Here is a 25,309-nt window from a genome sequence, read left to right on the forward strand (position 1 = left end):
TATATTATGTTTTTATTAAAATGGCTATTCTTGAAATATTAGAGTAGAGCATTTTTTAAATACAAAATTGAGGAATAAATGAGAGAATATATATTAGAAATATGTTATGTTTAGTGAGTAGTTAAAATGTTAGCTAAATCATCTCCTAATCTGTCGTCGCTCTTCTGATAAAGTGTTGGTTAAAATCTCTGTTTTGTTTGTTACCAACCGCATCACAATTCTAATATACTCTCTCTGCACAATAAAAGTGCAGAGTACAAAACAGAGTAAAATACTTAAAAAGTTATGTCATTGGGGTCGCGGTGCCTCGCTCTCTGCCCCTGTAACACTCGACGGCAAACAAGACGGTTGCAAGCACATGCCCGGTGGCATAGAAGAGCCACACCCAGGTGAGATCTCGCAGATATAGAATATCCTCATCTATGACAGGCTCACTGAAGTCCTTCAGAGGCGTGAGACCCAACGCGACCATGTCGAAGAAACTGTGATCCATCCAGGACTCCAACATGCCAAAGTCCTGCATGTGCAGCATGTGCTCCTCGAAGCGTTCGCGATAGGGCAACGAGCGACGCATCGGAAATGACAACATGACCATGCGATGCAGGCAAATGTCATCCGAATAGTAGAAGGCTGGACGGGCAAAGAGACGCTGCTGCTCGGCATAAGTTTTCCATCGCAATTCGGTGACGGGGTAAATGAAGCTGGCATTGAAAGTGTCGCGCATGTGGACAAACTCATTCCAATCGTCGAGAATGTAACCACTTTTGGTATCATTAATCGTTAGATTGCGACTCTTGAGCAGATTCGTTGCCTCACGTCGCTCAATGGCAACTTTATAGCGGGAGTAAGGCACCTCTTGGAGGCTGCGAATGGACGCCTCTGGCGGAGGATGTGTGAACAGGGACTGCAGATAAGCCTGATACATGGTGGTGGTCATGATGCTGGAGAAGCACATGAGGCAGCAGATGGCCTTCACATGACGCGTGGCATGCTCAGGCCAGGGAAATGATTGACCCAACAAGCCACGCAGACTGCGATCGTTGAGGAGCACGCTGGCCAAGCTGAAGGGTCGCCAGGTCAAGCGTTGACTATAAACGAGCAGCAGCGAGAAGATGAAGAAGAGCAGCACCAGAATGCCCAACACCAGAGGCTCAACCACAACGGTATAGATCGATTTGTAGGGCAACGCTGCAGGGACTGGGACCATGACACAATACGAGGTGATGATGTAGGGATAACTGATGTATTCCCAATTGTCGGCGGTCATGGTGCTGCCCAATGTGGCAGCCACATCGAGGAGATTCTGTTGTGTCAACTTCTCAATGTCGCCGTAGTAGGTGATCTTGCCAAATTCGTAATCGTCGCGCAGCTGCAGCGTGGCATTCACACGCTCCACGAATGTGTTGCCACGTAGCCAATCATGCGTATCTTGCCACTTTTCGCATCACGATAGAGCATCGAACGTGGCGCCAACTGATCCGCCTCGCTGCGCAGTATTGCGCCTTGCATATCCCGAAACTGTTCCACGTAAATTGGAAGTGCATCCAAAATCTGCAATTGTGCATAGCTCGGCTTCTGGAAGCTTCGGCAACTGTAAAAGCTGCCCGAGGTGGCACACTCTGCATCCAAGAGTGCCACATTGTACAGCTCCCGCTCGAAGAAATCCTCGCAGAGTCTTTGTGGGTGCAGCCGCGTCTCCACATAGATTAAACGTCTTGCCGATTGAAGCTTCCACGAGGTGCGTGAATTTTGTTCCTGCTCGGCATTGGTGCCACAGCAGAGCAGCAACAGTTCGGTGCTGAATTCCCAGTCTTTGTGGCTGCTGCCTCGCGAGAGCAGCACTGTGGGCAACTGCAACAGTGGCAACACCGTGTGGAACACACACGGTGCACGTCCGTAGAGCAATATCGTATCATAATGCCGCTCTGAGCGTATTCTCAGCAACAATTGCAGCAGTTGCTGGCGTTGTTGCCGCTGCAACAGCAACTCCTGCTGCTGCGGCAACTCACTAAACTCCAGGGCGAGGGCGAGGGCGAGGCTGATGCCGAAGACAATGACGAGCACGCTTGTGGAAAAGTGCATGTTGCTTCTTCCCTGTGGCCATCACGCTACTGTGTTTAGTTCTGGCAAAGTGGCAGGCTTTTGGCTGTTGGTTGCCGCCCTGTGGCATGCAACTTGCATGTTTTGCATCGCCATGCACACATGTTAACATGCCTAACTGGACAATTACGCACAAGGTGAGTTATTTTCAACATGTCCTAGTCATTAACTATCACCGAGGTGGTCCACTGTACTTGCCACAGTGGAATGAAAACATTTACTTAGCGTAGTTCAATGAAAATATGAATTTGTAGGGGCAAAATGAAATTTGTTTTCTATAATTGTATGAACTAAAAAGTATGACAAAGTTTTAATGATTGCTTAGATGTAAACTCTTCCACACAATAAATGCGCTACATGTATAATTTACTTTACTAATATAAAAAAGAAAAGATTATAGGAGAATATGCATATTCTTTTAATAAATTCATTTCCACTAAAATGGATATTCTGGAAATTAATCTCTTTAAGTAGAACAAGCAAAATTAGTTATTCTTCTTCTCTTTGTTATATAAAACACGCTCAATAATAAAATTTATTTTTCTTACATGTATTATAATAAAGAGTCGGTTTGTTAGCGTCATTTAATAAATAATACAAATTTGAAATATGTACAACGTTTTAATATAATTATACTTATTTAAAGTATTCAAAATTAAATAATTTTTATTGTAATTATATTTAATTTTTACAAAATGATAATAACACATTGTTAATTTAAAAGCATGTAAGAAATACAGAAGTGAAAAACCAGCTACTTATTTTAAATAAAAGCAAAACAATGCGGTATTATGCTCAAAATATACCAAATAATATACCTCAAAAATTCTACAAATATTTCGAAGATCATATTTGGTATATCTATATAGTAATATATTCGAGGTCAAAATATATCAGATTAAAAAATAACACAAAATTTAAGCAAACTTCAGTGTAAGAAGCTATACTATAAATTATTATATTTTAATTAATGTTGCGCATGGTTCTGATTTCATATAATGATCCGTTTTAACAAGCTGCGCTTTGCAATTATAATATAATGTGGGTGACAGTAGTGAACGATTCGTTTTTATTTTGATTTTTAATTTGACAAGAAATATTGAAAGCATATTGTGCCACAAATTGGATTCTATTGCTTAGCTAATTATTTTTAAGTTAATAATGTCAAGTATGAACTCACTTTTACTCCTCACTGTTGTCTATCTTATGCCTGAGTTCTCATAGCGTTAACTGTCTAAAAGAATTACAACTGCATTAAGCTAAAGACATAGTATCAACTAACATCTAATTGGGGTGCAAGGGTAAGCAGCTTAATCAAGGTCTTGAGCGTGTTGATTTGCCTGTTAACTGGTTTTCGCAAACACTCTCTCGCTAACCAAGCAGACTTAATGAGCACCCTTTGCAGTTAAGATCTGTGCAGATTGGTGTAATCAAGTGTGTGTGTGTATGGGGGCATCATTAAGGTAATTGTTGCACACATGCATCAAGTGCGATTTATATAGTTAGAATGTTGTCGCCATTTGGCTTGACTATGAGGAGATATGTTAATAGGCGCATGAGTTTGTTGTTCCATTTGGGGATTTGCTTGTTGGCTTTGGCTTTGGCTTTGGCTTTCGGCTTATGGCTTTCGGCTTTTCTCTCTTGGCTCACATGGCATTTGTGCTTTAACAACTTCCGGTGCGGTGTGTGTAGCGTGTCTGTTGCAAAGTCATTTTGAAGCAGCCAACAACAAACAATTCGAATTCGAATTCAACTTGAAGTTGCGAGTTGAAGATGGAGCCGAAGTCAAAGAGTTGTAGTTGGAGTTGTTGCTTGGAGATCGAGCGAAATTTTCCGGCAATTAAAGCGAGTGCAGTGCGATCGACGTGTAGAAATCAAACACATTTCATGCTATGCTCTTAATTGCACTGCAAGTGGTTTTCAATTATACAAATGAGTCTCTTCCAGCCATGCCGAGCGGAGGCCACTCGAAAGCTCTTCCCAATTTTTCGCCTACTCGCATGTGAGTTGCTCTTGATTATAGCCACATTCGTGTCGTTGTTGTCGTTGTTTGTCGTTGTTTGTCGTTGTTGCTCCTGCTCCGGTTGCTGCTAAAAAAAAAACTGGTCTAGACCTGCGTTAATAGCCACAAACGAGCCAAATGGCAACTGGCAACTGGTAACTGAATTTCTTCTGCTTCATCATTGGTTTTTGGTTTTTGGCTTTGGGTGATGCTATCGTCGCGTCGCTTTATCTCTTTGCCTTTTGCCATTTTGAGTCGTTGTTGTCGTTGTCGTTGGTTATTGTTATTGTTGTTACTCTTGTTGCTGTTGCTGTTGTTGTTGTTGGGAATGACGTTTCAGCGAAAGTTGTTACGTTACATCGACACAGCAACAACAACAAGTCGAAGTCGAAGTCGAAGACGACGACGACACTGAATGCCTATGCAAAACCGGTCGGTCATTGATTTTTGGCGGCTGCAAATTGCCTGACCATGGTCACTGCAAGCAAGCCAGTCAGTCACCCATCCAGACAGCTCATCTGCCCCAGCTCTGCTCTGCTCTGCGCCATGCATCGCTAAGCTTGACAATTGTCGCGACTCGACGCGATGCGCACGCTGCGTATGCTTGATATTTATGAAGGTACGCAATGAGCTTTGTGTGTCACCCCGCAGTAATGCTAATTGCAACAAATTGTTGTACAACCACTTCAACTGCACACATGTTACTTGATATTTAAAGTAAAAATTCACCACAAAAAGAAATCTTTCAATCAAAGAAAATCAATCAAAGCAATAAATAAAATTGCAGAACTATTTAGATTGTCAAATCTGACGTGAATCTGTTTGAGTTGTGGTTATTTGTTGATGATATTGCTCTGTTGAAACTACATCGATTGGGTATTTTGAAGTCGCAGCAGCCTTCAAAGAAACAACGGAAATAGCTCAGCTTTGCTTCAGACAAATAAATAATTTTATTGTATTTCCTGCATTGTGTCGAAATAAAAAATTGATCTGGATTGCAGCAAGAGACATTTTTATGCCTTTCAATCGGGAAATGAGTGTTTTCAATAGTTGAATAATTTAATTTCAAATCTTATTTAGCTTGGATTGATGTTTAAAAGTATGAAATTAGAAAAAACCTATGTGAAATATGAAATTTTAGAAAAATTATCATTTATTTTGTATTTTTATTTGTATTTTTCTTTATTTATATTAAATCAAAATAGTCAAAGCGTGGGAAAAAGTAATAATAAGAAATTTTAGTTGGATTTAAATGCAAATTAAAAAAAGTAATAAAATTGTCAAAATAGGAATATTGTGATAATAATTATTGAGTACAACAATTATAAGTTATGCATTTGTATACTTTTTATTTTAATTATATAAAGGCAAAGCAGTCAAAAGTTGGAAAAAAGTAATACTACGAATTTTTAGTAACTAGTAACTAAATTAAAAAAATGGTGATATAAAAAATAAATTATTATTATAACGTAAACAAGTTAAAAAGAAATTTAGATCAACTCAATAATGAAAATGCCTAAAATATTAATTTAAAATAGCATTGGTACTATTAGTATTAATTTAAAATAGTGAGTATCTATTGAGAAGTCTACATCAAAAGCAACATTGTTAGCTTACAATAGGAATTTAATTGAAAAATTAGTTAAACATAATAAATATAATCGATAAATTTGCAATAGAAATGCAACACATGAACATAATCAAGTTAACTATTAATAGAATAAAGAAATGCCTTTTTATTAATTTTTTGAGGCAATTATAAAATCGATTATGGTTGCGTTAATTTTTTGTATGTAATTATGCACAGCTAAAAAATGTAATTAATTAATTAAGGTATGCGTGAAATGGCAATAACATAATATTAATATAAAATAATGTAGTAAGTAGTTACATGATTAATTAATGTAGTGATAGTTCAGTTCAAAGAATTCATTAGGTCAAAAAGATTGCAGACTCACACAAAAAGGCAGCGAATGGAAATCAATCATTCATCAATATGTTGTTAATAATTTCTATGTTTTTCAGTTTTTTTTTTGGCAACTTCCATTACGTTGGTATCTTTTACCATTTAACCATTTGCCGCTCATTTGGCAAGCGATCGAAACGATGCTTATGCTGAGGTAATGAAACAAATCGCCATTCGATAATCGCTCATTATCTAAGGCATTGTGATCTATGAACTTTGCGCACACTTTTCATTTCATTATCTATATTTAAACAGTTGTTGTTGCTTAGCCTCAGGCTAAGACTGAACAATATTGTAGCTACTCTCTAAGCCATGTTCGCAGCTTATCGTAATTGTAATAATGATAAAGTACTTTTGTCTTTACCCAAATGAGCTGTAATGTGCGCGTGCGTACAAGTGTGTGTTACGTCTCTGTGTGTGTGCGAGTGTGTGTGTGTTTTTCAGATTCACTTTCAGTGCGAAGACTTGATTGAGAATGCTTGAGCTGCAGATGGAATTGTTGTCGCTGCCAACTCACCACGAGGTGAGCGACGAACCGACGAAACACAAAAAAATGTTATTGTATCTTCTTCACACTCTCTCTCTCTCTTGCTTTGTCTCTCTTTAACATGGCTGTTGCGGCATGACTGGGCGAGTTGGCAACTTGGCGAGTTTTTCGGCTTCAAGTCGTGAGCTGTGTTTTGCATCAAGTTTCAGTTATAACACGGCCGCGTTTCGGTTTGGACGCGTTTTCTCTCGCTTAGCCACACACACAGAAAAAAAAGCTTCGTTTGCCGGTTTCGACGCGCAAGGATAACGTTTTATTTTCGCCACAAAGTGTGCGACTTTGTGTGTTGTTCTATGCTGTGCAGTGTTTAGTGTAGTGTTTATACTTGAACAAAAAAGTTGCAAATTTGTTGATCGATAACAAAAAAGCAGCTGCTAAGCGGATTAATCACATTCAAACACACTCGCTTATCCTTTTGCAAGATGCGCTTGCAACATTTGCCATTGCTGGTAAGTTGAACTCGAGACGTCAATGCGTTGACATTGATAAATTATGTCACCAAATGTTACATGACAACAACAGCAACAACAATAACAACTCGGCTGTAAACTGTCTTCCGGTTGGGGGAGCAGCTTCGACTACAACTCACAAGACACGCAGCCCAGATAGAGAGACAGTGTGAAGTGCAGGAGTTGCCGCATCGCAGTCTTCAACTTGGCTTTAATTGTCTGCCCATTGGGTTTGTCTCTCCCCCTGGTTGCATGCAACTTGTTAGCGCTGCCTGCTTACATTTCATCCACATGCAGACAGACACTCATTTGCTGCAATCAGACAAAGATCTTGTGTAATCTCGAGCATGAAATTTGCATTGTCAGCAAGCAGCTAGCAGCTAGCAGCAGCCTGGCCACGCGGCGTATGCGCAATGCACTATAGATATAACCAAGTAATGACCAAGAGAGACGCGCCAGCTGCCACCTGAAGTTGTTTGTTGTTGCACGTCTAACATCTTCATCTGTAAAATCAACATGCAACACGTTGCAAGCGTGCCCTCCTTTCCATTTTTTTTTTCGATACTTGTTGCACGTTTTGGTTTTTTGTCAGCCTTTCGAATGGCGGCGCCAAATGGCCATCACCATTTGGCAGCTGTCGATTTTTAGGCCAACAAATTCAATACCATAACATTAAAAGCCATCATCTCGGTGGTAACCTTTGCGCACACAAAAACAGATTTGCAACTGTTTTTTGTGCAACTTCATTTGGCAGATGATCGACCCACAAAATGCTGACTTTGTGTCCGTTTTTCTGTTTCTGTTTTTCTTGCTGCTCAACGTTTTTTTTTCTATTTTGTTTGTCAATAATGCGCGCAGACGTGTGGCCCAAATGCGTTTCATGGCTAATTGCAGGTTGCCAAAGCAAATAATAGCTAAGCAAACGAACAAATTGATTGTCATTGCGAGTAGAATTGGCCAAGTTACTCGCACTTGTATTGGCCAGCTTTCCGTTCAGTTTCAGTACTTGGCCCAGGGCTGACCACGACAACGACCAACGACCAACGACAACGAAGACACAATAGCACTTCAAGCACCTGTTCCACAAACCTCTAAAAGTATGAGTGTGTGTTTGTAATTGTCTCTCTCTCTCTCTCTCTCTCTTTCTGTCAAATAGGCTGAGCATTTTTTAATATGCTGCACGCATGCAAACCAACAATTTGTGTCTGGGTAAATTTGGAGTGTAGAAAGTTGATTGGTTTTATTTTTATAAGTATTTCTTATTCATGTCTTTTCAAAAATGAAAATGAAAAGTTACAATTGTGACAAGTGCGCACATCCATAAGCAAAAAGAAACAAAATCATATATATCAACTAGATATCTAGACTAATTAGATTTTATTTCTGTCACAATAGAAACGCTTGCACAAAGAAACTTTGGCGGGGATTTTTTTTTTTTGGGTGTAACTTCATTGTGAATTGAGTGTTGGAAATTGCAGTTAATATAGCAAATAATAGCTTGTTGTAAAGTCATATTTTCTATTATTCCTTTGCCTCAAGTTCCTGTAATTTATTTTATTTTTAAATTTCATTCATTTGAGTAATCGTTATAAATACTATATGATTTCTTTCACAACTTTGTATTACAAATATGTTGACTGAAAATGCCTTTAAACGAACTTAAATTAAATGTTCATTTTCATGATTCATTTTATTTTTAAATTTCATGCATTTGAGTAAAACTTAAAGTTAACTTTACAATTTCTTTCACAACTTTGCATTACAAATATGTTCAATAAAATTGACTTTAAAGTATGCTTTTAAGGTCCATTCATTCGATTAGTTCTATGAATTTTATGAGTTCTTTTACAACTTAACAAATATGTTCAATTCAAATGCCATTAAAGCAATTGAAATTTAATTTTATTGTTCGAGATTAATTGCAAAACTACAAAGCAAATTATTTACAAAATATTAAAATCTTTTTTTGCTCTTCATTAAAAAACAAAATTACTTTGGCTATTTCCAAAAACATTTACTACTAAATCTTGACAGTCATTTGGCATTTAAAATAACCAGCTTTTAAGGCGATCAAATCTTGCCAAATTTTCAGTTTACCTTTTACTATTAGGAAGACTACAAAGCTGCTTGTATTACATGGAAAATAAATAAATATTAAATAAAAAAATAAATGTAGAAAAATATAGTTTGTCAGTCTCCTAGTTTGGAAGCCTTTCACTTGGTTGGCTGGCGTAATTATTTTTGGCATCGAAACGATTTAAAGATGCGCTTGGCCACGATTGTCCAGACTTGTTGTTGCTGCTGCTGTTGGCTGCCGAAAGGAAAAGGAAACTTTGGTAGTCGCTGAAGACGAACACTGACTGGTTTTTCTAGGCTTTTTTTTTTGTGGAGTGTTTTGGCGAATGGCGACACACGAAATATGAAATTCACATACACAAGCTCATACACGCAGCTGAATTGTGGATTTTTACATGAAATTGGAATGCGGTTTTTGACCACAAAATAATTACAACTGCAAGCGAAATAAACGAAGATGTGGCTGCGAAGATCGTCAGCATAACAAACATCATGATCATGGTAGAAAAATGCTCATCGCAATGATTGTTATGGCCATTCGAGGCTATAGACCCGTATTTATTTTAATTCAAAGTTACTCAAACGTTGCCACTTGAGCTTCGTTTTCATCTTCAGCTTCGGCTTCGGCTTTGGCTTCTGGGGCAGCGTCTTCATAAAACACATGCTGGAATATTAATGACCCAAATGCGGCGATTAACTTAACTCTAATTTGTGACTGCCCCCCGCATCTCAGTAGTTGTAGCTGGTATTTTAATTAGTCTGGTCAGCGGACTCTTTAGCATATGTATTAATTCGGAGTGCACAACTTATGTAATACGCAGAGTTCAGCTCACAATGCGTCATATGCAAATACTGACGAACAAAGTGGTGAAGCGGGACAAGAGGCCGGTTCCGGCTACAACAGAAGATTCAACAACAACTCTCACTCTCAGACCGTATTTTTTATTTATTTGAATTTTATGTATTTTATGCAACGACCTTGCACATCGTTTAGCCCGTCAGCTTGAGCTCCCCTATAAAAAATCGTTAACTAATTAGAGATAAACATATATAGTAGGTGATATTAATTTAAGCGTGTCGCCCGCAATCCGCATTGCTTAAATTGGAATCCCGATCCGTAGTTGTTTGTAAGTTCGTTGCCTAAGTCATTTGGCTCGGTTGCCACACGCCTCCGCGTCCGCCTCAGCAATAGCAATAGCAATCGTAAGCAAGCAACAAGCTGCAAGTGTTTGCAGCCATGTAATTATTGTCACCATATGCAACGATCGCTTGGTCACTTCTGTTTTGTTTGGGGTTTTCATTTACTGATTTTTGCATAACGCGTTGCAACCAACGCGGCGTATGCGCAACATTTCGTTCAATTGCATTTCAATTTACTTAACGTAATTTGCGAGTTGCTCAATTGAAGTGTAAATATAGACAGAGACAGGGAGAGTGAGGTGTAAATTACTTGCTGCTGTTGTTGTGCTATTAAATGACACAAAAAAAAAAAAGAAGAAGTAATAACAATTGTCAGATGCAGTCTTGAAAGCTGTCCAAATGTTGGCACATTTATCATTCCATTTCATTGCATTTCATTTTGTCCATTGATGCCACGGGGAAAACAAACCATTTGCATGATGAAAATTTGAAATCTGAATTTCATTTTCAATGACATTCTTTGACTGGTTCAACAACTTTTACATTTTCTTGGTCAGTCGTGATGCGTTTTGGCTGCTGCTCTTATAAATGGTAAATGGTAATCTCGTGCTCGCCAGACAGCTGCATCTTATTTGCTTTTTGGTTTATTATGCAGATGAGGTTTTGGTGGCATCTTCAGCTGCTGCCCACACTCTGCCAACCGAAGGGGGTTATGCTTGGTGCTACTTGTTGGCACGTTGCCGCCACCAAAACAAAACAAAAAAAAGCAAGTAAGAAAGCTAGTAAGAGTGCTCTCGACTGTGGGATACCCGCTACCGGTGCTTAATGAAAGTAAAGCAGTGCGGTATTATTCTTGAAATATCCCAATATACTAAAAAAATACTAACATATACCGAAAGCTACTGTTGCGTGTTATTGATTGTGCGATATCCATTTAAAAGGATAACAGTATGGTATTCTTTTGAAAATATACCGAATTAATATACCAAAAAATGCAGCAATATACCAAAAGTTACAGTCGAGTGTGCTTGACCGTGATATATCCCAATAAAAGCAAAACAGTGAGGTATTATTCTTTAAAAATATATCATATTGATATACCAAAAATACTAAAAGATACCGAAAATACTAAAATATAGAATCTACTCGACAGTGAACAAGTACAGTATTCCGAGAAAATGCTAAAATATACCGAAATGTATATTTGCTTAAATGACATATCAATTATTGCAAAACTTATAGCTTTATATCTTATAGTCTCTGTTTAGACGCAAGTGATCAGACAGACAAACAGCTCGTCTCGGCTGTTTACGTTGATCAAATATATATATATACCACATTAAGAGCCCAAAGAAGTCTTCTTCTGCCTGTTACATGGCGAAAAGTTATAACACTCTTCTACCCTGAAAATAGCGGGTATAAAACCAAAAAATCGTTAACTCCAAGTTGAAGTTCGCTTTCTCATCGCAGCAACTGAGCTTCTTCTGCCTGTACCTGTTACTGTCGCTGTCGCTGTATCTGTAGCTGTACCCTCTGGCCAATGTATCTGTATCTTTAGCTGTATTTGTTAGTGTGCCCAATTCATGTCACGTTGAGGTAGATTCGGCTGCCTGTCCAGCTAAGCAGCGACAGCAGCAGCAGCATCATCATCATCAACATCATTCGCTTGACTGACAGAAAAACACTTTCATTTTTCATTTCATTTAATAATTCATATTTCTTTTTTTTTTCGTTCGCTTGCTGCTGCTTCAGTTATTTCTCAGCTGCCGTTGTTGTTGTTTTTATTGCTGTTGTGTTGTCATTGTCTGCTCTCCAAGTGTTTATTTGGGTCTAAGTTTTGCCGCTTGGCGCGTCGCCAACTTCCGTTTTGGTGTCAGGCCGTGCAGCTTCTAGCCCCAAAATACACACAGCACACACAGACAGCAAGTTAACGGCATAAAAAAGATTAATTGTTTCATGTGTGTGTTGTTTTTTTTTCGTTTCGTATATTTTTACGCCTTTTAGTCGCGGCAGACGCCAAGTTTGTCGCTTAAGTCTTTCGTTTGTTTTCGCCAGAGTTTCGCGTATTTTGCACGCCGTCACACACACAGACACATACAGTGGCACACTCACTTCCTTTCATTCCTGTTGTTGTTGCTCTACATTCGAGAGTCGCGTCGTTTTTTGTATTATATAAGCGCCTCTGGGTGATCTCTTTAATTATAAGGATTATTCGCAATTTCGCATTTATTCACATCCGCAACGTTTTTGCTTTATTTGTGCTTTTGTTTTTACGACTTTCATGGGCACATCACAAAAATACAAAATGAATTTATTAAATATGCATGCGATGTGGATGATTCGTTGAGATTTCAATTGAGGACATCAACGAAGTGTCACTTCAACTTAAGTTGAACGCCTTGAAAATATGCAATTTCTATGCCATAAAATGATTTGTTTTTTATGGTGTTGTATGGAAATTAATGGCCAACATCTTTGCTATCGAAAGAGGAAGCTCGTTCAGCTACATTCTTAATTATGTTGTTTGGCATTTAAGACATAATTAGTGTGCCTTTGTTAGCAGGTGGAAGAACAACCGAAAACTGTAAAAGAAATTGAAATGCTCTTTAAGAAAGCAGCAGGCGGTCTCATTAGCCTCAAAAAAACATCGAAAAAGTATCGAAATTGTTCAACAGCAACAAGTGAAAGCCCCCCCTTTGAGAGAGCATGTGTATATATTTAGCATAAAACTGTGGAAAGAGCGATTTGCAATTGTTGCGCTGGCAAATTGTGGCCAAATTGTTGGTTGTTGTTCTCATGATGATGGATGTGTTTCAATTATGATGCTTGTTGCAGCTGAGTTTTGAGCATAAGCAATTTCCTGTGTGTGGCTTAAAAGCTATTGCCAAATATCTTCCGTTCACTCGAATAATTGGCTGTGACTCGAAAGAGTCGCAAGATGACTTTCAGATCAGACACAGAATAATAATTGTGGCGTGTTAGTTTATTTCTTATTTTCACATGACCAACAATAACAGATAACAATGGCAGATCGTCGTCTGCCACATATCATAACTGTTCATCATCCAAAAGTGCATGACGCAGGGCGTCGTCGTCGTCGTCGTCGCTCGCTCGCTCGCTGAGAGATTGCCATCAGCATTAAACTGCTGCAGAGTAGACAACAGACAACAAAAGCAGACCGAAAAGTATGAGAAGGCTAATTGCAAATTGCCAGCAACAACGATGATGATGATGATGATGATGATGAGAATGCCATTTGTCATCAGTTTACGAGTTGATCTGCTAACCAAATGCGAAATGCAACTGCAACTGCAACTTCACGCGGGAGTTGCGGCAACAAGTTGTCGCCGATTTCACTGCAGCTGCCACATGCCACACAGTTGTTGAGCTGTTAACTTGTTAGTTGTTTGACTGGCCGCTGGCAGCTTGTGGCAATCCTGTTGCAGCATCTGCTGTGTAATTTGGCCAAACAATTTTCGTCTCTCGGTTGGCCATAATTTAGCATCGGCTTCGTCTTCGTCTTGCATTACACAATCCCGCTTAAAACTTAAAAGATGCGCCTGCACATTTTGATTTACACTTGGCCACTAACTCTGGCTGCTCGCTGTTTAGCCAGGTTAATAGGCGCTCTAAGCCATTGCATAATTCTGCGCAAAAAGTCGGCTTCTCAGCGTGTTTATTAGCTTATAAATACACACACATACACACACACACGCACAACACTCGGTCAGTGCGTGTGTGTTAACTTTCTCCCATTGTTAGCATCTTTCTTTTTGGTTATGCGCCAGTTTCTTTTGAGCCATCAATGAGCATGTTTTGGCTTTGTTTTGGCCAACAAACCTCTGTGTGTCTTGACATTTGGCCATTGTCTGCGCTTAACTCTAAGCTGTGGGCTTTCATTGTGCGTCTCCCCTTTCCTTGTCTTCCCCTCTCTCCTCTGATCCGACACGAGTTGGCATTCATGTGTTAATAAATCTGACGACTGTCGACTCTCCAGCTACTGCGTTAGCAGCATCATCAACCCATAGGTTGGTAGGTCAGTTCGTTATGCTAATCCCTGAATAACCTTCCCTCTTTGCTTCCCCCCATCTCTCTCTCTAATCCCTCGATGATTCGCGACATTTTCTTCGACTCGAATGTGTTAAATAATCGTGTTTTGTGTGGGTTTTCGTAGTGTGACAATGTTCCATAATTAGCATACGCATAAAGCTTTTTTGAGTGTGTCGTAATAAAGTCATAATTTATGCTCGAAAAGCGAGTGCAACTCAAATACGTAAATATTGAAGTAAAAATATTTGAAGTTGTGTTTAATTATTGCAATTAAAAGATGCGACGTTCGCTGTCAAAATGTGTGTCAGCAAAAGGCGACAACTAGCAACAGCAACATCAGCAACAGCAACACAAATAATAATCGCCGACAACAACAATGAGCTCGAGTTAAAACAATAGCTTTTGGCCCAAAAGTGTTGTCAAAAGTGTTTGCACAGCTTCCGTTTTTTTTGGCTTTGTGACTTTGACGAACAAGCGTGTTTGACAGTTGCAACGATGTGACAACGAGATGCCATAATCAAAACACAATCTCACACACACTTAGACGGGCTGTGAACTTTGCGTAGCGAACAAGATATTGCGCATACGCCACCGTACATCGCACAACTGTCAGCTTATCCAATTGTCCGTCTCTCTCGCTCTGTCAATTTTGATTATTTTTGGCTGTGTGTGAGTTTCACTCACATGAACACACACATAAATCAAATGTCAGCGCCCACAATGCTGACATTTGCAGTCAATAAAAAACATTGCTAGAAATACTTGTATCTATCTCAATCTCTCTCTCTCTTTCTCTCTCTGTTTTTTATGTCTCTATTATTTTTTGTTTTATTTAATTTTTTTTTGAGAAAGTATCGCAAATTTAATTTTATGTGGCAGGCGTTGTCAGTGCCAAATGTCAAATGCCAGACCCCATTTGCCCCACAGCGGCAACAATTTCACTTCCACAAAAAAAAAAAAAAAAATGAGATGTGAGTCGCAAGTTGTGAGTTGCATTGCCCATTTGGCAGTTGGCCAAACACAGACAACTGCGTGGGCGTTGTTGCAACTTGGCATTGTCGTGGCTATGTTGACGGAACTGATCGCGTTTCTTCTGCTTCGCACTCTTTTTACTTTTTATCTTACGGGGCATGTGAACTATTGTGCTAGATAGTTCGTTAAAGAGAAGAGGAAAGCTTTAATAATTTTGAAGATTATTGAAAGTAAATTGAAATTTAATTTGCTGGTTAGTTCGCTAAAGAAAAGAGAAAAGCTTTAATAATTTCTAAACTATTGGAAATAAATAAAAAGTTCGTTTGCTACATAGTTTGCTAAGGAGTATAAAAAAAGCTATTTGTAAAATACAATTTATATTAAAGCCATAAAATAATGTTTTTTTTTAATCTAACGAAAATAATTTGTAAGGAAAATGTGAAAATTAAATATAATCCGTTGAATGAAGTGCATTTTAACCTTCTAATAATTCTCAAACCGCAGCTAATTAAAATACAAAATTAATAGAAAAACTTACGTTTTATTTCGCTTAGGAGCACATAAATTTTATATTAATTAAATTACACAGCTGAAAATGCAATTTATTCAACAATTTTTATTTCATTTTTCACTTTTCTTTACAAATTGTTAGGTTATTTTAAATTCAATTCAACTTTTATTCAATTTATGAAATCTTTATCAAAAAATACATTAATCTGATAATACAAAGCTGTTATAAAAAATTCATTCAGTTCAAAGTATTTTAAGCTGTATAATCTGATTAACATAACATTTATGTGCTGTTATCGATTTTAACACAAAAACACACTTTGGATAAATTAAACACTTTATTGGTATTAATCAAATTGCAGAAAATACAAGTCAGATATGCTTAAGTTATATATTATGATTTGATTAAAGTGTTTTATAGAGTACAATTTTAGAAATTATCATAGATTATTTTGTAATATGTAATGTTGATTAACCAATGTATACTTAACAGTTTCAACTATGCTAAGCAAAATAAAACTTTATTTTTCAAATATTTTTTTTTATTTTAATTAGTTCTTGTTCGAGCTCTTGTTCTTGTTATTAGAATTAGATTATATAGTTAACATGTAATTCATTCATCAATTTGAATATAATGTTATGCATTTTTTTTTGATTTATTTTTTATTTATTTTTGTTCAGATAATTCAATTACCGCAAACATTGTAGAGATCTGAATCATATTTAGTCGATAAGGATGTTTATTATATATAAAAAGCTATATAACATACTCTTGGGTATATTTGTTAATATTTATTTGAAAACTTTGTTGGTCCTTAACATTTTTTTTTGTAGTTTTTCTTAGTAGCTCATTGATTCATGATTAAAATATAATTAATTTAATAGCTTTTGTTTTTTCCAATTTTTATTTAAAAACTTTTTTAGTTTTTTGTGCACATTCATCATTTGGTTTTCCAATCGTAGCAGTCATAGTAGTGCTCTGAATCATATTGGAAATTCAACTTAACGTTCTTCATAATATTTCAAATTAAATTCTCTTATATTTTATTTAAATCGTTCTTCAGTATTACATTTTTTTTTACACTTTTCGTTTGTTTTTTTTATTATAGCAGTATTTGTAATCATATTTAAAGCACAATCTATCGGATATTTTATTTTATTATATAAATTTTTTAAGAAAAATTTTATAGCTTGAATAAACACTTAATATTTCAAACAATATTATTTTAATAGCTTTTTCAGATTAATTTTTTTTCCACTCTTCGTTCGTTTTTCTTATCGTAGCAGTATTTGTAATAATATGAATCATATTTAAATCACAATCTATCGTATATTTTATTTTATTTTATACAAATTTTATAGCTTGAGTGTTTCTAATATTTCAAATAAAATCATTTCAATAGAGTTTTCAGTTTTTTTGTAATCACTTCGTTTGTTTTTCTTATCGTAATGCTTTGAATCATAGCTTAAGCCACAGCTTACGCACTTGCTTGTAGTTCTATTTTTGATTTTGGACTTCTTCGTAGCTGGGTGGCGGCTGAAATGACGTTTCGCTGTTATGTTGTTTATACTCTGTGTTAACTTTGCAACTCTTTCGTGGCAAACCGGGCGCAGGTCGAGAAGGACGCGCTCTTTCCTCGTCTCTTTCACTTTCTGCCCACGTATTTAATACGATTTGATTGTTCAGAACACATTCACTGGGTTGGCGACTCAATTCCCTATTTTCTGGCTCAACTGCAAGACTTCGATTCGTTAGAAAACGCTTTAGTTTTCTGTATAGCAGAACGGAAATGAAGAAGAGCAGCCAGGAGATGCCAGCCAATGCGATGGCAAATATAATTATGGTTCCAAGGCACTGCCAGAAGTTAAGTTCATTCCAGGATATCCATTTTTGGTTCTTGCACAAAATCACAGTCAGTGGGGTTAGGATTATCCAGAATAATGCCACTGCACTGATCTCGACGCATTTCAGCATCATTTTAGCGTATAGTATGTGAACTGCACTGGAGTCGAGAGTAAACTCCACTGATTGTTGCGATTGAAACCCACATAATTCTGACATCAAATATTAGTCGCTTACATAATGCAATATTTATAGCATTGAATGAAAAGGCGATTAATATTATATTCTAAGTATTTGCAATACTTTCATTTTTGCATACATATTTGTATTACAATATTTTTAGAAATATAAATACTGTGACTCGAACTCAGAATGAACACGATAAGGTTTACAAAGTTTCCATTTACTTAATTAGAATTAGAATTGAATGCGTGTCATAGTTAGTTTAAAATACAAAGTGTGCTTTAATAGAATACGTGTATAATGGGGAATCAAAAATATCATTCTCAGACATTTCTCCATTGAAAAAAACAATACTATAAAAACGAATTAGCTTAACATCCCAATTAAACATTAAATTATATATATGAAATAAGTTTTTTGAATTTTATAAACAAAAAATATAATAATAAGAAGGTGAACTATTTTTATTCATTGTATATATTGATTTGCTTTTATTGCAAAAAAGCTTTCTTATTTTGTAATTATAATAATAATTTTTTAAATAAAGCTATTATTTTTCTAACTGAAATGCGTATTTGGTTAATTCGGCTTTTTTTAAATATATTTCTGCTGAATTCCAATGATCTAGTTTACGTTTATATATTGTATTGAATATTTGTTTTTCTTACCGACAGCAATTCACATTGCAATAGTCAATTTTTCATTTATATTAATTCTTTTTTGCATATAGAATATATTTTCTACTTAATAATGAAAACTGAAATTTCTCTATTTATTTTATATTAACTTTGCATTTCTATTTGCTACTCAATGGAAGCAATTCAACATGCAATGAATGATACTTCACTTTCGTTTGCGTATTTGTTATTTTTGGTATTTAGGGTATTTAAACGTCGTTGTCATGTGTGCAACTGACTCATCTCGCTGGCACTTTTGTTGAAATGCAAATTGCGACTGTTGAAATTGAAATTCAAGGCGTCAAGTCGTCGACACTCTGCGCAACTTTCACGTGTGGCAAATAGGCCGTCGCATAGTCGCATAGTCGCAACGTCTCAGAGTCTCAGAGTCGCAGCCCCGCAGCGATCGATAGCGATTACTCAGAGAGTGTGTGTGTGTGACACAGTTTGGAGTGATTAAGACTTAACCCAAGCGCACAACAATAATAACACTCATAATAAATAAGAGTTGAGCTGCACATACTTACAATCGTAAGATTGATGAGTTTCAATTTCGCATTTGATTTCGAGTTCGATTTCGATTTACGTTCGAGTTGAACCCAACAGGTTGCAGATCCATTTTGTGGTCAGCAACTTGACATTGACCCAATGCCAAAGACGGATTCCACACACGTCCACACAGAGACAGACGTTTTGCTCGGCTAATTTGCCAAACACTCCAAAATGCTTTTGATATTTGTTTTCATTGCCTTTTTTTTTTGTTGCTTATTTTTTTTAATTTGCCTCTTTTTGGGCATTCACCAATTTGTGTGCAGCCTTTTGTATTTCGTGCTCGTCGTTTTTTTGTTTTTTTGTGGTAAAAGTGTTTATTTTTTACCTTTTTTTAAATAATAATATATTTTATTTCATTTATAATTTTTTGTGACGCTCGACCTTGCCACGCAACAGCATTTAATTAACGCAAAAATGTTTCCACATCCATGTTAGCCTGCGAAAATAATTTGTTTATAAATAATTCATAAATTTATTTGCCTTTTGCAGTTGGCGCTGCTCGCAACAGTTGCTGTCGCAGCAACAACAGCAGCAACCACGAAGCCCAAGAGCGAGACTAAAGCTGTGTCGAAGGCGGACTCTGCGATTCCTTCCACCAAGAAGCCAACGCCCACAACTGTTGGCTCCAAGACAACCTCAACGACAACCACAAAAAGTCAGTCCACGAAGACGCTGAAATCGTTGGTGCCCGGCGAGAATCGTGGCAAGCGCACACTCTATGACTTTGGCAATGCCGGATTTCTGTATCCCGAGGTCGCCAGTCGTCGAGCCGGCTACGTGGACAACTACTTTCCACAGACGGGCTACTACAATGGCCAGCAGGCCATAGGTAAGAACTAAACCTAAACTTTACTTCATCCGAGACTAATTCCACTTCATTTACAGCTCAGTATCCGGGCAGCTTTGCCACTGGCTATGCGCCCTATCCACAGTATCTGGAGGCGCCGGAGCCCATCATTGAGATCATCATCAAGGATGCGAACGAAACGTTGGCCGAGGAACCCGCACAACCCGTGGTGACTAAGAAGACGAAGAAGAAGAAGGAGAAGGTGCATGTGTTCTATGTGAACTACAAGAAGGATCAGAACAACAAGCTGCATCTGGAGACGCCCATCGCATCGCTGAACAACGACGACAACGAGGAGCCCGAGGAGGAGGAAGAGGAGGAGGTGGTCCAGTATCCAGTGACGCCTCTGCCGCCCGTCAAATCCACCACGCTGCGCACCATCATCCATCCCGATTCGGAGAAGTATCACAGCAACAGCGGCATTCATGTCTCCTTCGGGGCGGAGAACAAACATCAGACCGGCCACATTCTGGAGGAGCACGATGCGGAGAGCATTCAACGTCAGGTGGTGGCGTTGCCTTTGACTAACACACGTGCGGACTATGGACGCGAGAGCAGCTTCGCCAGAGGCTCCTCTTCATCTTCATCGTCGACGTCTTCCGCCAACACGCTCTTCGGCAGCTATCAGCAACATCAGCAGCAACAACGTGAGCAGCAGCAACAGCAGCAGCTGCACTTTGCCAGCCAGCAACAGTTGCCGGCGCAGCACAGCAGCAACTACTTCAGGCAGCCAGCCAGCAAGCCACAGCAGCAGCAGCAACCACAATTGCAGTACTATCAAAAGCCGCAACAGCAACCCCAACAGCAGCAGCAGCAACATGTGCCACGCCCCAGCATCACGCAGCAGCAATTGCCATCGACTTCATCGCAGAGCATCTTCAACAAGTTGGTGCAGCAATCGCAGTTCTATGTCAATCACAATCAGCAGTATCAGCCACAGCCATCGCAGCAGCAGCAACCACAACAGCAGCAATATCAGAAGCCGCCCCATAAGCAAGTCCAGGTGCCATTCTTCCCCACAATTCCGCCCAAATCCCAAGAGTTGCCATCGCGTCCCAGTGCGCCATATCAGCCCATTAAATTCCGCCCTACTCCCGCACCTGCGCCACAAACCAAACCATTGCAGTTGCCTCTAAAGCTGGAGAATGTCAACTACCAACAACAGCAGCAGCAACATCATCAGCAACAACAACAATATCAAAGTCAGAGTCAGTCACAGTCGAAGCCACAACCTTATCAGTTTATCAGACAGCCACAGTTTGTGCAGCAGCCACAGTTCATTGTGCACTCGCCCACGCCAGCAACCGACTACTATCCACAACAGCAACCACATCAGCAACACTCACAGCAGCAGCAGCAGCAACAGCAACATCAGGAGCACAAGTATGTGGCGCCCACTTTGAGTTACTTCGACATCAAACCTTCCAAGGAAACGGAGCTGTTGAAGTCCATTCCCAAGTTTGAGCAACATATCACGGAAACTGTGCAGAATCAGCCATCGCAGCAGCAACAGTTGTCGCTGCAGCAATTCGCCTACAGCAACACACGCAACGAGGTTATACACGATGTGCCTGCTCCCAATTTGGGTCCCACAGCTGCGCCAATTCCTGCACAACCCATTGCCGGACATTATATCACAGCCAGCTCCCAGCAGCACCAGCAACAACAGCAACATCAGCAACCACAACCCCAGCAGCCACTTCAGCAACAGCAGCAACATTCCCAACAGCAGCAACATTCCCAACAGCAGCAACATTCCCAGCAACAACACTTCGCTAGCTTCCCCAGCGAGTCAACGTCTCCGGTTTACGCCGAGTCCACTCACGGCCAAAAGGTAATGGTTGTCACCCCGGTGCCACCTTCCTCCAGCTACGCCAGCTACAATCAGTATCCCCAGCCCAGCAGTGAGCCCGTTGTCCAGGTGCATCCTCAAGCCTCAGCAGCTGCGCTTCAAGCTCAAGCCAGCACAAACTTCGCACAGCAACCCAGACAATCGCAATCCCAATTTAATTCCGCTTCAGCTGGCGACAACTCCCCATTCAGTGTGTCCACTTATCACTCGGATGTGTTCAAGGAGCTGCAGCAGCGACAGCAGCAAGAGAAGCAATCACAAGCTCCTACAAACTATGTGACACCTGTGAAGCCAGCAGCTGCTCCAGCTGCCGCCTCCTCGCCATCGACATCAGCGCCATTGCCCACAGCTCCACCCAAGCCCAATGGCAAGGCATCGCAGACGCTGCTGCAGCTGCCCGACGAGGTGCCCGACGATCTGCGCCAGCAACTCTTCTCCTCCGGTATACTGAACAATGCCGATATCTCCATCCTCGATTACGATAAGCAGGGAGACATTGCTCTGGAGAATCTGCCCGCTGAGCATCTGCAGCATTTCTATGGTGCTGGCGGAGGTGCTCAGATTGCCGAGACCAACAAGGTGTTGACTGTGGTGAAGCCCAATGGCGATAAGGTGGCGCTGAGCGAGAAGCAAATCGATCGCGTAAAACAGACGAATTCACTGCCCCAAAAGCAGCAGCTGGATGTGAAAGTTGTGCGTTTCGATGCCGCCCAAGGACAGAGCGTGAATGAGAAGTATGTTCGTCAGGATGCCACGGTGGTGACTCCCGTTGAGCTGGCCGAGCGTCAGCAATACAATCGTTATTTGCCACTGAAGATCAACGGTGCTCAGTTCCCCATTCCCGATAGCGAGGAACTGCTGGGCAAGAAGATTGTCAGTGTTGTGGTCTTGGCTCCCGTTGAGGCTCAGCCCGCAGGGCAGTCGAGTGAGGCGCGCAGCGTGGACAGCAGAGAGGTAAAGTTTTTGGGTGGTGAGCTGGTCAAGACGCTGGTGAAGAAGCCCACCAAGGATAACTTCAAGCGGTGGTTGGAGAAGGAGGCGCGTACCGACATCGAACTGCAGTCCGTGGTGCTGTTGGTGGCTAAGTAAGTTTAACATTCGAATGTTATCAAATTAAGAGTAGTTAACATAGCTTCGTTCTACTTTACAGATCCAGCGATGCCGCCGAGCAGGAAATCTTCATGTACGACATTGCCACGGGCAACGTCAACAAGCTGAATGGAGAGCTCTCGAGCACCTTTGTGAATGTCGCCGAGGAGAATGCGAGCAGCGAGGATTTGGAGCATGCGGCCACATTGGATCCCAGTTCACTGGAGTCGATGATGCATCTGCGTCGCAGATGAAGCAACAATTCGCCAGAACAATCACAACAACAACATCACCACATGCCATTTAGATACTCGACCTTTTAGACATGTTTTCAACTTCTTGCACCCACACATTTGCACAACAAGGGGAGACACACACAAACACAATCTCACACACTTACAATCATACATGATGTAGGTGGTTTCATTTGAACGTGATCGGTTTCGAAGTGCATGCATATTCCTTTTTTTCGTAGTATTTCAATGTTGTACATATTCCGCTGATTATTGTTAATTTAAGTTAATTTACGTGAACAATAAAAACAAAACCAATTTTTAAATGTAAATTCAAATCTCAACTGTTACAACTTTTAACAGTGCTTTAACAGCATGGTTGTTGTCTTCGCTAAGCAGAGCTTTAAGCTGCCATAAAGCTGCATCGCAAATGTTTGGTGGGCTAAGCTGGTTTCGGTTTGTGGTCTGTGTCAACAAGCAAGCGACTGTCTGTCATGCCCAGCATTTAGGCCAAGGTTAGCTGCCACAAGAAGATTAACGCACACTACACCACATTTAGTGCGTGGTGTGTATGTGTGTGTGTGTGTGTGAGTCGATAGCAGGACAAGATTTTTCAGTGGTCAACTAATCATATGCGCATACGTGACCTATCAAACTTGGTCCATGGCTTGCTGCTGCTGTTGTTGTTGCTGCTGGACGACGTGACCAAAGACAATGCAAAGAGCACGCAGCAATAAGTTGTTGGCCTAAGCAGCGTACGCTCTTCAGAGACGCAACTTGAACGCTCTCTCTCTCTGTCTCTCTTCGCTCTTAAGCTCAGTCTCTTTAAATGCGCTTTGGCTCGTTCAACTTGCTTTTGGGCATGGCCGTCTACGCATGTATGCAAGTGCGTGTGCGTGTGCTTGTGTATGTGTGAGTGCAACAAGTCGTAGTCAACGTCTATAATTACATGGCGTTTATTTTTAGCGCACAAACTGCACAGCAACAACAACAACAACAACAACAACAAACACAACCACAACGACAACTACAGCATGGGGCGCAACGTCCAAAAAAGTCGCTAGCAAACAACTAAACTGCAGCGCATAAATGAGGCCTGGTTTTTTTTTTGTCGCTGACGCTGTTGTTTTTGTTGTTGGCGTTGTTATTGTTATTGCCGTGCACAAACTGAACTTACCGGCTATAAAAGTTAACAATGTTATTGTTGCCATGGCGGGCGATGTTGTCGTTGTCGTTGCCGGATCGAGTCAGAAAACAACATGAAAAAAACACTCACGAACCAAATGCATCTGTGTTTGTGTGTGTGTGTGTGTAAGTGCATGCATGTGAGTTGAGGTCTTCTCCCTTATGCAATTTTCGATCGTTTTTCGGTTTCGCTTTTTAAATTTCGTTTGTTGCCAGGCGCCGGCTGAACAACGAGAAGAAGAAGAAGTATCACAACATTTAAGAAGAGCTAAAATATATGCAATTGCGCTTTAAAATTTATACTAGGCTGTGGAGATTGGAAAAATCAACAGAAATATACAACATTTTATTGATACGAATATCTTTGGCATATATAACTTTAATTTAACCTTTTGATATAAATAGATATGCATTGGAGTGTGCCTCCAAATTAGCATAAGTTTAGATCAGAAAAATCAACAAAAGCGAAGTGGACCATAATTCATAATTTTTATATCTTTAGACCCTAAATTTCGAATTCGGTGACAATTTAGTGACTCTATATTTAGTGCTCTCTCTCACGGAATATTTAATCGAAACTCGTTTTTCAACTATTGTTTCTTAGTCTGGCTCTATTTTTAAAATACCAAATTAATTAGCGGTAAACATCAGAGTGTCAATTATCACATTTCCTATAGACCATCGAGAGTCTAATATTATCAGATATTACACATCCGATGAGTGTGCCAGTTGTGCAGTAATTTTTAATGAAAATATATATGTACATATGTATAATAATTGATTACCAATCAATTGTATAATTAAGTGAAATTAAATCTTTCACTTAATCTCAACGGCGTAATACAAAAATTCCGAGGAAACTGTGAGTAATTTACAATTTTTTGCTGACTCTTTTGCTCATCCCCCGAAGACATTCGATATACACATGTTTAATTCGTATGTGTGTGTGTGTGTGTGTGTGTGTGTGTGTGTGTGTGCTCGCATACAAGAATATAAGAACGTAGATGTGTGTGCGTGAACATGCATACAGATGTTG

The 25,309-nt window shown here is 39.4% G+C and overlaps 2 protein-coding genes and 1 long non-coding RNA gene across 4 annotated transcripts; 1 reads left to right on the forward strand and 2 right to left on the reverse strand.

Annotated features, from left to right (window-relative positions):
* Positions 1-170: 170 nt before the first annotated feature.
* Positions 171-2,082, reverse strand: LOC133839958 (uncharacterized). The gene is made up of 3 exons (XM_062271613.1): positions 2,010-2,082; positions 1,520-1,925; positions 171-1,445 (listed from the first exon to the last, which is right to left on the reverse strand). Exons 1-3 carry the CDS (start codon positions 2,080-2,082, stop codon positions 284-286), a joined length of 1,641 nt encoding a protein of 546 aa, XP_062127597.1. The 3' UTR covers positions 171-283.
* Positions 2,083-6,775: 4,693 nt separating this feature from the next.
* On the forward strand, positions 6,776-23,109 carry LOC133843283 (putative uncharacterized protein DDB_G0291608). The gene is made up of 4 exons (XM_062276750.1): positions 6,776-7,064; positions 19,557-19,896; positions 19,953-22,851; positions 22,917-23,109. The coding sequence occupies exons 1-4, from the start codon at positions 7,038-7,040 to the stop codon at positions 23,107-23,109; spliced, it is 3,459 nt and encodes a 1,152-aa protein (XP_062132734.1). The 5' UTR covers positions 6,776-7,037.
* Positions 22,743-25,162, reverse strand: LOC133843284 (uncharacterized). Of its 2 annotated transcripts, XR_009894494.1 has the most exons (3): positions 25,059-25,162; positions 24,266-24,541; positions 22,743-24,027 (listed from the first exon to the last, which is right to left on the reverse strand). It is a non-coding gene; the product is annotated as an uncharacterized LOC133843284 (long non-coding RNA). The 2 variants fall into 2 exon arrangements; XR_009894493.1 differs by having other exon boundaries at positions 24,266-25,162.
* Between the last annotated feature and the right edge of the window lie 147 nt (positions 25,163-25,309).

This window comes from Drosophila sulfurigaster, chromosome 3, assembly GCF_023558435.1.
Source record: "Drosophila sulfurigaster albostrigata strain 15112-1811.04 chromosome 3, ASM2355843v2, whole genome shotgun sequence".
NCBI classification, from domain to species: domain Eukaryota; kingdom Metazoa; phylum Arthropoda; class Insecta; order Diptera; family Drosophilidae; genus Drosophila; species Drosophila sulfurigaster.

What these genes read in the sequence shown, in the direction of transcription:
- LOC133839958 (XM_062271613.1), bottom strand. Translation starts at nt 2,082, where the DNA reads ATGCACTTTTCCACAAGCGTGCTCGTCATTGTCTTCGGCATCAGCCTC. An exon ending in CGCCCTCGCCCTGGAGTTTA is followed by an intron (nt 1,926 to 2,009) that starts GTGAGTTGCCGC and finishes GAATACGCTCAG; the next exon opens with AGCGGCATTATGATACGATA. An exon ending in CTTCCAATTTACGTGGAACA is followed by an intron (nt 1,446 to 1,519) that starts GTTTCGGGATAT and finishes TGCTCTATCGTG; the next exon opens with ATGCGAAAAGTGGCAAGATA.
- LOC133843283 (XM_062276750.1), top strand. Translation starts at nt 7,038, where the DNA reads ATGCGCTTGCAACATTTGCCATTGCTG. An exon ending in TGCAACATTTGCCATTGCTG is followed by an intron (nt 7,065 to 19,556) that starts GTAAGTTGAACT and finishes TGCCTTTTGCAG; the next exon opens with TTGGCGCTGCTCGCAACAGT. An exon ending in GTGGTGCTGTTGGTGGCTAA is followed by an intron (nt 22,852 to 22,916) that starts GTAAGTTTAACA and finishes TCTACTTTACAG; the next exon opens with ATCCAGCGATGCCGCCGAGC.